The sequence below is a fragment of the Falco punctatus genome (assembly GCF_963210335.1).
Source record: "Falco punctatus genome assembly, chromosome: 1".
Taxonomy (NCBI): Eukaryota; Metazoa; Chordata; class Aves; order Falconiformes; family Falconidae; genus Falco; species Falco punctatus.
In genome coordinates this window covers 72,627,879-72,640,286 of record NC_137580.1, presented here as the reverse complement: position 1 = coordinate 72,640,286, position 12,408 = coordinate 72,627,879, and the positions used below count along the sequence as shown (strand labels likewise).

Here is a 12,408-nt window from a genome sequence, read left to right as displayed (position 1 = left end):
TTTCCATTTAGGTCAGCAGACACAGGATGGAGACTAACCTCTGGGACTTGCTTTGGTATTTATTAGCCTTTCAGGCACCAGACCACCCTCACCATGCAGGCTCCAGATCCCACACAAAGGGCGTTCAGCTCCAAAGGAGCCAGGGAACACAGATGGAAGCATTGCTGTGCAAAGCCGTGGCTAGTCTGAAGCCCTGGTGGGTGGACTGATATCTGAAGATGGACTTCGGGGAATTAATGGGATTACGGCTGTGTAACAAAGGGTTTAACGAAGGGAAAACTTGGAGGGAGACAAGGTGTAGGCTGGAAATATTCAGAGGGGTATCCTTGAATGCTTCAGATGAATGCACTAAGCATCCATATTCCTCTCATTATTATTTTAAATAACTTTATTTCCTGTCTTTTCTAGAAGCCCACAGGAAACTGTCAGGACAATTAAGTGAACAGCTGCAGACAGAAAGTTAATGCTGCAATAAGAAATGAATAAATATCCTAAAGCTTTTATTTTTTGGTCCCAAAGCACTTTGCAGAGGTAAATAACAGAGACATTGAGTGATCTGCACAGAGACAGGTGGTGCATTTACAGAAAATCTGGAATAGGCAAATGCCCCCTCCCACTGGCCCATCCTTACTGAAGAGGAAGAGCATGAGCAGGATTACCCTGCGGGAGGAGTAGCTCCCTCTGGACCCCCCTGTCAGTATTCGTGAACACCCTGAAGGATAGAGCAAGTGCAGAGGCTGGAAAAGTCACCTCTGTCAGCTTAGCAGCCTGAGCCCAGAGGGTTCATGGGGTCCAGGCTGCTGCCTGTAAAGGTGGCTGGGCACAGCTGCAGGCAAAGAGCTGCTGGATAGGACAGCATCAGCAGAACAGCAGGTGTCCATGGCTGTGAACATGTGAAGAAGGTGTCTAGGTCTACGAGCTAGAAGAAGCCTTCCACAAGGACTTACAGGGACAAAAATTCCACATACAACAGTTGGATTAAGAAAGACATTAATGGTACGTTAATACATGTATTGCAAGTGAATACTACAGTCAGTAGAGTCTACACTCAAAATCCTCAGTCTTTTGCAGGCTTCTGTACAAAAAGACAGTCTCCCTGGGTTCAGGGTGATTTTGTATTGCCTGTAAGCAGATTTCCCTCTGGAAGCAAATATCTGGCCCAATGTTGTTATTCTGTATATAAAAAAATTATTTCCCTTCTTTAAGTCGGGACAGACATCAGTGATTTTTCCACTTGCTTCAACAAAAATAACCACCATTTTTAATGTATATCCTAGAAAATGGTGATTCTCTGCCTCTCTGTGAGTGTGTTTCTTCTGAAGCTTCCAGAATGACTTTTTTTTTTCTATCAAAACATACTAATTACTCAAGATAAAAGTGGAAACTTTGCCTGCTTGCAAAAAATGTCTGCAGCAGCTTTGTTGTCAGGTATTCCCTTGATCTGGTTGTGCTGGGGACCACGTTCCCAGTAGCTGATTTTGAAGACACAAACTGCGAGAAGAGAGAACTTCTTTTGCAGCGGTGATGGGCATGGGGCTCCTCTTCTCTGGGAGAGCTGCTTCCCAGACCACGGGAGTGACAGAAGAGAGAAGACAGCCCGAGTGACATACAAAATGCTGCAACCTAAATGTCAAATAGGAAAAAAAGTGTGGGCTTGTTCATATACTTCTGTGTAAGTAAGCAGCCTGTATTTCCCTGGAGAATTCCAGTTCTTTGGAGAAATAAGAGTTATATACCCCTTCCTGCATCAGCTGCAGCCTTTCAGACCATACATATAAACACGTTTCACTTATAGCATCCTTCCACAGAGGGTAAAGACTTCGAATTACTAAAGAAAATGGACTGTAGTATCAATTCCAAGCCACATCTCAAAACTATTAACAGAAGCATTTTGGAAGAGATACACAGATACACTTTTAAATTTCCTTGAAACGAGTTTCATTGGGGCAGAGTATTGAAGGAGCAGAGCTAAAAATTGGCAATATGTTGCTGAGAAATAATTATTTTGAGTTGAGGTGCTTGATGTTTGTAATGGATTTGATCCAATGATAAACAGAAAATAAAATTACTTGTGACAACAGTGGAATGAAAACAATCCTTATTTATGATATGTGGCTAACCTTACTAACATAACCCCAAGGTATTCTAACGCAGAGAGTCAAAATATTGCTGGCTAAGTATAACTGCAGCATTTAGCATCACTTGCCATCTCCTTATTGAAGTTAGTAGGGATACTAGCCACATTTGTTCAGAAAAATAGCTTTTTTCCTTATCTTTTGGACTCTGGAAAAATAATACAGATAATTAGGAGGCTACAGCAAGTCAAGAAGCAAAAAGAGATTAATTAAGGAAGATGTGCAGAGAGGGAAAACAGTAGTAAGGAAAGGAAGAGCTGTGGGTCTGAGAAAACAAGTAAAACACTACCCCTCCACGTTCCTCTCCCTGAGCTATGCTTACGTGGGGGTACGACGCATTTGAATTTTGTATTTGGGCTCCCAAATTAAGTTCTTCAACACTGTTATTCAAAGAACTGCTACACTTGGAAATAACAGCCTTTCTTATTTGTAAAAAATACTAAGACAAACAAGCACAACTTCTCAAAATGAGAGGCTGTATGATCTTTGCTGTGTAATTTAAATTGCAGCTTAAAAAACGTCCAAACAAGCTGATGTGACTTTTGTCATTAGGGCAATGCAGCCTTCTAAAATAAAATCTGGTATCACAAACACCAAAATAAGCACTTTTCATGACATGTACACACAGAGAGGAAGATAAAGCCAGAAGAGCAGAGACAGTCACTGTGGAGGTTTCCCCATTGCTGTCTTGGCTGCAGCATCTTGTAAGAGCTGTTTTAAAGGCAAAAGGGCATACGTCAATCTTTGATCTTTCTGTTGAGAGGGTGATCTATTAAAGACTTAGCTAGCTGGGTACCTGCTCCCTCGACAGGCTGCCAAACCCATTTCTTAAGGTAACAGCCTCCTATCTCCCAGATCAATGCTGACCCTGTGTCAAAAGCTCAGTCTCCTTTCATCAAATCTGCAAGTCACCCAAAAATTCTTTAATAATGGGGAAAGGTAACGGTGGGAGGTAAGTACTGGAATCACAGTGGCAGCTATGTAAAGAAACTAAAACAAAGAATTCCAAGATTTCTGTCTGAAAAGAAAAGCATATTCATCTGCCTCAGCACAGTTTGAAAAACCCTCTTATTCATAGAAAAAATATTATTCTGAACTAGACTCCAACTTCATTGTTTTCACTGATCTATGGGGAGGCAAAGAACTGAAGCAGCAGCTGAAAAGAAAGTTCTTGGAGCTACCTGTCCTCCTTGCTGAAGGATGGGTGGCACTGGGGTTTCTCCTGGGGGCCATTAGGTCTTCAGAGACCTGCTTCTGAAGGCAGGACATAAGAAAAAGGAATGGTGACTTCATCTGCTACTTAAGAGAGCATACTTCTTCTCTGAGATTGCACAGATAAGCTTGTTCATTAGCTGGAGCCGCAGGACAGGCTTGAGTCCTTATTCTGTCTTGCAGCTGTTTGAGAACATGGAGGAGGGCATCAGCCAGCTCCCTGAGCCTTTCTCTCCCTATGTAGCCCAGCAAAAGAAGACAGAAGTGTAGGCAAACAATAATGCTGGCTGAATTGTCCAATATGTCTATTTAATTAGCACTTTTATTTTTAAAAGTCCCAAATGTTTTCTCCTTGCTTGAAAGAGAGAGAAGGAGAACATGTCACTGACATTGTAGAGGGCAAGAGGGGTTTTATAGATCACTTCATCTTAATAGTCATGGAGAAACTATTACAATGCATATCCAAATTGAAAAGACAAAACCAAGATCCCTGTAGTCCTCATTTTTCTTTGTTGTACATCTGTGGGATATGGGGTTTGATTTAGCAGCATTTAATCCCTCTGGACAAGTGAAAAGGGTGCAGGACACTGATTTTCTATGCATCCATAACTCTCCCACCACTGCAGAACTGGTATGTTTGTGTCTGAAAATACTTCTCCATAAAAAGCACACAAGCAAAATAAAATCTTTTGGCATAGCTGTTTTCAGAGGTACAGTGATTTGGAAAATGTGCATAAATTGCTCTAACAGTTATTGATGCCAATGAGCTTCCTGCCCTGTGACAATGGAATTTTCTTGCCCCCAAAAGCATCAGTTCTGCCAGGTTCCTTTTGTTGCTGTTATCTTTTATGACAATCAGCCATAAAATCAAATGTGTTCCCTCGAAACGACTTTCATCTTTGTTTTTTAAAACCAGTGTTCTTATTCTTTACATATATTTTTCCACATTAATGGGAAAATACTCCAGTTAAAAAAGTAAAAAGGACCGTGCCCTGCCTTGTATTTCATGTACAGGAAACAAGAGCATCAAAGATATGCACTAACAATTTTCAAAGCACCCATTTGACTTCTTTATGAAAATGCTTAGTTCTTTCCGTAAAGAGGAAAAATTTCAGCAAGCCTGAGGATTAAAAAACAGAATGTAATGATCTTCTATGTGAAGCTTCTGGCTTCTCAGACTCAGTCATATGAATTTCTTTTTTTGCAAGGCACTCTTTTCAGGCTAATTTAATTAAATAAAGTGGTACTAGAACACCCTGTCACTATTACTGTTCTCATCCTCTCCAGCCAGAAGGCAACTCCCACAGAGTTCCTGTGCATGTTCTTTACACTGATGCTTTACCCACTGTTTAAAAATATCACACAGTGCAAAGTGCATATAACTTAACTCTTATTTTGTACCCTCTCTTTGTTAAAAAGAAAAAACAAAACCCCAAACAACACAACAAAACAAACAAACAACAACAACAACAAAAACCTCACAGGAAAATGATACAAATATTAATTTTTCTCTCATAAAAATTAACTTTCTTAATATATTCAACATTTCCGTCTAGCGGCTCTCTTCCATGAGATCTTGGCTGCACTCTCATTCCATCTCGTGCCACTGCTAATGCTGTGCTGTTGTCTCTGGTTTTACCAATGACAGAAACAAATTTGCCTTATAAGAAGAGTTAATCACCTCCACATAGATTTCATTCCTAGGCACGGGCTCAAGTCCATGAACACATAATCTTTTGCAAATCAAAACCTATTTCTCTCTTTCATGCATCATTTACATTCCTAAGATGATGTACTGCTAGCATCACACCTGTATTTTCGTCTTCTTTCTTCCTGATTATCCATCCTTTAGAAAAGAAAGCACAGGTGACCTTTACTTTTTCCCTCCCATTTATTTTATCGTCTTGTTTCCCTTTGCTTTTCTACCTAAAGAACTAAAAAGAAGACCAGGATCAAAAACAGCAGCAGCAGACCTCAGCATAGTGCTCTTCCTCATATTTAGGCAGAACAGACCTTGAGAATGGTAAAATATCTGGAAAGGAGAATGCATCCAGTTTTCCGTTGCTGGGATTACATGACTGACCCATGTAGAAATACCGTGTAATCCATATCCCTTTGAGCCCTAGGTTACCCATGTAAAGGCTAGACCTAGCCTGGCTCGTGGACGATTTCTCCAGCCTTTCTAACCACAAGCCTGAAGCCAGCAGCAGCATAGGCTTGGGCTGCCATCCTTATGACACCCTCTGAGCAGCTCAGTCATGCTGCTGTGCCCCGGGTTACAACTCCTGCACTAGCTAGCCAAAAAACAGGAAAAGGAACCAAAATAGCCTCAAAAGTGGTAGAGTCAAAGGGCTTTGGCAGCATGACTGGTGCAAGCTGCCAAGCCAATGACTACTCATTTGGACACCAGCATTAATCCTCACAGTCACTGTCTCCTGTAACTTTATCTCCAGCTTCATCTGCGGTGGATATACTTGCCTGAGCTTCCATTGCTTTGAAGAAGATATTGTTTTACCACTACCTTAAAGACATTGCTTAAATACATTTCTATACTATGTGCTATGAGCCCTAGATTCTCAGACTACTTACAGGTAGGTGCAGAAATGCTGCAACCGTGATGTGCATTAACCAACCCTTTGGCAACAACCTGGCTGACTGACAAATTTAGGTTCTGATGACAATTTCATTTCAACATGCTATTAGTGTGACTTGGTTTGTGGCTCTTGTGCTAATAATCTGATGTGCACAGCTTCTGACACCCTCCTTCCCCCCACCCCCCACCCCCACCCCCCAGTAGATTATATTAACCTCTAATTGGATATGGGGTTTGTTTCCATATAATTGCTGCTGTTTGTTATGCAAAACATTTGTCGTCTAATATATTCAGATGCATCTCTTTTCAAGATGCCTTCTGTATTTCTAGAAAGCATTTTGCTTTACGGCATCATGAAATTTTTCTACAATGAGATTTTTGAGAAAACAGAATGCATTTTTCACCTGTAGTGAAAAAATTCCCCTCTAGCAAAACATTTTTATGTTTCTGAATGCTGATGTTAATAAAAGCTTAAAAAATTAACACAGCGATAGCTATCTTCCTGCTTGTCCTTCTTCATTCCAATGGACTCCCATGGATGAAAAAAATTGAAGATGCACTGAGTAACAAGATTTTCTTTTTTGTTTTTCTGCTGCAGTCAATGCACTCAGTAACAAGATTTTCTTTTTTGTTTTTCTGCTGCAGTCAACTTGTTGGAAAAGCCAATTCTTACAAACAAATAAACAGGCCCAAAGTTTAATACAGATTTTTTTTCTACAGCCTTTCTTCCTACACCCACCTTCTCTTTTTCAAGCTGAGAGTACCACAGTACCGTTAAAAGCTTATGCTTTTGATCTCTGTGCAAATAAATGAGCTGAAACAAATAAAACCCAGTTCACAGGAGACTTCGAAGACATCTGGTGGAGTTATTTTTCGAAGTAATTAGACCAAGTGATGGTGTAATTCCCAAATGACGGGTACCTTCTTCCTTGGTATCCCGTTATTTCTCAGAGCCATCAAAACAGCAGTGAGTCCTGCTTCTTTCCTTGCACGTGACTCAAACTATCGATCACCAGTCTTCCTGAACGGAAACAATCATTTCTTTGACTAGTTTGTTACTCAAGCTTTTAAACCTTTGGTTGTTTCTTTTTTTGTCATACTATGAGGGTCTTATTTTTATTCCATGAATGACAGTGGGATTTCTGATATTGACTGAGGAAGGATGAGGTTCCTGGGTTCTTTTTTTTCTTCTTTGTTTTCTTTACTGTGCTAACCTACTACAGTTCTCTTTCATACAGGCTTTATGAAGCAGGCAGAAAAGTGTAATGGAATAATAGCCAGGCTCTGGATCAACACGCTGCTTCAAGCTGCGCCTAGGTGTGCTTTCTCCTTTCTTGCTGGAAGCCAGTTAAACTTTTCCTTTTGTTCTCAAATCTTCCCAAGAAAACATAATTCTAGGAACAACCCAATTACTCTTTGGCATTTTGGGGAGAATGAGGTTCTTGGTCTCTGACTACAGCACAGTGAAATCACTGGGAATCTGTGACACTGGGGAAGTAAACAGGGAGTAGACCTGGCTGAGAAAGCAATTCCATTTTGTTTGTGCATTGTTCTTCTGTTTGTTTTTTTTTGTTTCAAACTCAGGCAGGGTGCTCTACAATCATGTTTTACTAACCGACCTGGATGCAGACACCATCTCTGTGCTATGACAGCTAATGTTCAGTAATGCCAGATACAGAATTCCCAGCTGTATCAAGAGTAAAGAAAAGTAGCTCCACATGAAATAGCTCCTAGATTACAATGGGGGGTTTGGTATTAATGCTTTTAATTATCATCCCGCCACGACATAACACAAACTCACCAGAGGTTTCATCTACTCTCTCGTCCACCACATGGTCCTTCTGATGAACCCATTCACTGTTGCACTTAAAATAGATCTGTGTGGCTGGGCTTGCTTTGCAGTACAGGTTCACGGGCTTGTTCTTCACTATGTAAGCCTCTTCAGGTTCGATGAGGAAGTGGGGCAATGGCTCTGGAGGATCAGATGGAAAAGTTTCTGGCAGTTCATGAAAAAAATCATCATCTGTAGAGAAGAGAAAAAAAGGACAAATGAAAAAAACAAAATTCAGCTGGCAAACATTTAAGAAGCACTTTCTGAAAATTTCAAAAGGAGTATACTTTTCAAATAAAATGTTATCTTAGGAGCATTCCTAGACCAAGGCTTAAATGCACTGCTGTTTTCAGAGTAGAAAAAATTATTCTCTACATCCTGAGCTCTCTTTCCTCTGTGTGATGTGACAGGGATGTGCACATTCACATGGCTGGGAAAGGTCCTTTGTTATCATCACCCGCAATACTAGCAATAAAGCATTATGGTAGCGCTTGGGAGAGTTGCTTGCAAAACCATAAAAAGAAATAATAGAAACTTTTGGGGTCTTCAAGGTCACACTTTTCAATAGCGACTTATCGCACTGTTTAATCAAGTGCATGCACATAGCTAGTACTGGCTGAGGCTGGTACAAATAGGAAATAGTGCCTTTCATTTCAGATGAGCAATTTGAAATCTGCTATAAGGACAAAAAACTAAATGCAAGTCCAGTCTGCCCTTCTTTGTTCATACTCTGCCTCTCTTGCTAAGACTGCTAATGAAGGCTCCAAGCTATGCTTTATTCGCTTCACTTGTAGTACACTCGCCTGTGCAGTCCTCACTACAGAGACGAATTAGGAGCTGGGACATGGGGCAGAGCAGCTGTGAGATGGTGACATTTTGGGCCAACATGGACACATGCTGTTGACTTGAGGAACCTCTGTACCTCTCTGGTGCTGCTGGTAATGAATAAGGTTGTTGTAAGGAGTCTGAAGAAGAAAGAATCCAGTGCACAGAAGGCAACGCTGAAAACACCTAACACACATACCTTCCTTTCTTCTCTCCCTCCCTCTTCACAATTCTCCTTTACAACCCCTCTGACCCTTTCTGCCGAGGAAGTCTTCCACATCAGAAAGCACTAGTTCAGCAGAGAATAACCCCCTTCCCATCCACCCCCCCGTCTGCCGTCAGTGCACAAGCGCATCCAAGAGGCTCCCAGCGGCAAAGGGGTGGGGAGGCACCAACTACTAACAGATCCACGAGCAGAGCCATCAGTCCTGAAGGCCTTATTCAATCTCCCCTTCCTGCCTCTGAAGCAGTTATCATTATACACAGTGATGGACACTGCTGCTGATCAATAAAACACCACAGAACATCAAACTCAAAATACTGTGGAAGGCTGGCTATCTTCTCCCTGCCAGTCTTCATGAAGATGAAATGTCAGATGGCTACCTTCCCGTACCTGAGACATGACTGTGCAGGCTGTGTCCAGAATTACAAGGGACATGAAAGGCTCTCCTTACAGCTACTGCTTTTGCAGAAAGACAAGAAAGAACAGGAACAGATGAAGGAGACAGCAGGAGAAGGTACTATGGTACCCATCCATGTAGCTCTATGGATACAGACTGTACTTTTACCAGTGTCTTCTCTTTATCAGTAATGGCAACAACTTACAACAGGGAAAATCTGTGACATACTATAACAATTCCATTTCCAGCTCCAACTAATCATCTCCAAATACTCAAACTAAATTTAATTTTTATCACTTTCTCATCCTTCCTTTTTATTTATGGTTTCCTTTTCACTCTCACCATGCCAACCTCCTTTTTCTGCGATCCCATTTCCTCTCCCTATTAGTTTTTTCCTCCTTGCTCCGTTTTGCTCTCCACTTTTTTTTTCCAAAAAGAAAGACAACTTACAATAAGTTAACAGGAGTCCACACTTGGTTTCATGATAATGAAACATGTTTGAACCTAAGCAAGAGGCTTTTCAGCATTCCTCATCCCCTTCTGCCTGTATCTCTCCCTCTTCCCCACTCCCTCCGTCTACCTCTCGCACACACTACTCCACAGATATCCACGACACAGAAACATTAGAGATGAATCATTTCCCCTGAATTGCCACAGGACGTATCTTTTTCTTCTGGTCATTTAATTGCAAATCAGTGAGCAGACAGATGGAAACTAACAAAGCACACATATGTTTTATAATTAAACAAGTATTGCTTCACTAATTTCTGGTGACTGGAAGAACAAATGTATTTATTTTCACCACTAGATTTCTGCACATTATCAAAGACAATACTTACGCTGCCTGACCAATTAACTGCATCTTATAAAAAAATCTAACTAGAAAGTCTAAAAGGAGGGATCAGCAAGCTGCAGAAAAGAAAAAAAGTAGTTTGTAAAATTCTTTATTTCATCAGCCTGGAGAATGTGTGTGAGCTTTGGCTTTCCCTCCTGAAGGTAACTGCTTTTGAAAGTTTAAATATTATTTTTATGTTAAAGTGGATTCACAGTACTGCCCAGTACATGACAACCTCATCTCACATTTTGATTGTGGCAATAGCTGTTTCTTTCCAGAAGCCTGGCATCCCGTAGTCAGGTACAAGCCAGTTTGCTTACCAGCTTATTGCTATAATAGCACCTTACTCTTCCCAAGCAATAATACAGCCTAGCTTTATTTTTCCACACTCTCTCATTGCCATCAAAAGGCATCCACACTGCTATTAAATATTAGGGATATAGATGGAAACCATTCACAGACTGTCACACAGAGTGCACAGAGGCTGCCCTGACCTTGGAAACTGGCATTTAAAATCTGTGCTTTTACAATACATTTAAGATAGTAGCTGAGACAGATTTTTTAGGGCTTTTTAAACTGGAGTATGTTCATCCAACCCCTGCCCCTGTACTGTTGTTATTAGTAATAACATTGGAGTTATTTTTCTCATAGAGCAGATTCTTGAGGGGAGCATCCAGAATATGATGATGACTGGGTTTTTTTGTTTGGCAGAAAAAAAACCCAATCACACTACAAAGCTAGTCCTACCACCATCAGCATTCAGGGCCCCTCGCTGCTGCTATTCACTGCTGAAAAGTAACCAGCAGCTTAATAAGCCTGTGTGAATTGTCATGGGAAGTCACTTGGTGTTCCCGCATTTCCTAAAGAGATGGGATCGGCTGCTGTGGGAAGGCAAACCACCCCTCCTCCCACCCAAGTGTGCCTGCTGCCACTGGCTGAAGCCTCAGGATGGTGGTTTGCAGGGTGTGCAGCTGTGGTTCCCCTGTGCTGGGCTGTTGTACTTGCCTTTTGGGGTGTGGATGCATTGAGGAAGAACCTTAAATCCCTTCATGATGGCTTGCTCACTTGTGATGGTTTTGGCTGGGATAGAGTTAATTTTCTTCATAGTAGTTCGCATGGGGCTATGTTTTGGTTTTGTGCTGAAAACAGTGCTGATAACGCAGGGATGTTTTAGTTATCACTGAGCAGGGCTTGCACAGAGCCAAGGTCTTTTCTGCTCCTCACTGCACCCCACCAGCAAGCAGGCCGGGGGGGCACAGAAGCTGGGAGGGGACACAGCTGGGACAGCTGACCCCAACTGACCAAGGGGATATTCCATACCATATGACATCTGCTCAGCATATAAATCTGGGGGGAGAAGAAGGAAGGGGGGACTTTGGGAATGATGGTGTTTGTCTTTCCAACTCACCATTACGCATGACGGAGCGCTGCCTTGCTGGGGCTGGCTGAACACCTGCCTGCCCACGGATGATGAAATGATGAATGAATTCCTTGTTTTGCTTTGCTTGCGTTTGTGGCTTGTGCTTTATCTATTAAACTGTTTTTATCTCAACCCACGAGTTTTCTCACTTTTACTCTTCTCCCCCATCCCACACGTGTAAGGGCGAGCAAGCAGCCACCTGGTGCTTGGTTGCCAGCTGGGGTTAAACCATGAGACCATCACAACTGGCACAGCTGCAGCACAGCTTGGGACAGTCAGATGATTTGGCTGCTGATTTGGGACAGGGTTTTGAACCATCAACCTTAACACACATCTTGGATCCAAGTCTTGTATTTAATATTTTTAAATTAGACTGCTATGCTGTTATGCTTTCATTGTAATGCTTGTAGTGACAAGCGAGTGTAATTACAATGGCAGTGTAGTTATGAAATGAAATATTCTTAAAAATCCAACAAAGATATTAATCTCTGAAAATGGCACTATAGGACATGTGACTGTGTTGAGATTTTTTGCAACTCTCTACAAAACAAACTTTTGGTAACATTGAGGTAATCTCAGGAATCTGTGTTTTCATGAGGCTACAGTTTCTAACAAACTAATAAAACTCTCCATCTTAATAAAATAAAAGTTTCTCCTGACCAGCTGTAGGTAAACACAGGTCATTTCTCTGTCCCCATACAAAGACCAAACTCTGACTTAGGTTTTTCAGGGATGACTTTGTTATAACCATGTGGCCTGCTGGGCCTGTTTCTATAATTTGGATGGGGGTTACCTCTCGTGTCCTCAGTCGTTATATAAGGGGATAAATCTTGCCTGAGATTTTAATCCGAATCTTCCTGATGGTTATCACTGGTTATTTAATGTTCATCTCCCAATGGTGCAATACAGCAGCAAACTTTATAACTCTCTTATTTAA

General features: G+C 41.5%; 1 protein-coding gene across 3 annotated transcripts in view; it reads right to left on the bottom strand.

The window, feature by feature from the left end:
• UNC5C (unc-5 netrin receptor C) overlaps positions 1-12,408 on the bottom strand; it is a 266,667-nt gene that overhangs the window by 88,951 nt on the left and 165,308 nt on the right. For all 3 annotated transcript variants that reach the window (XM_080368783.1, XM_080368784.1, XM_080368785.1), the window contains exon 2: positions 7,742-7,963. In XM_080368783.1, coding sequence (XP_080224909.1) covers positions 7,742-7,963 — 222 coding nt within the window. The remainder of the gene's footprint in view (positions 1-7,741; positions 7,964-12,408) is intronic.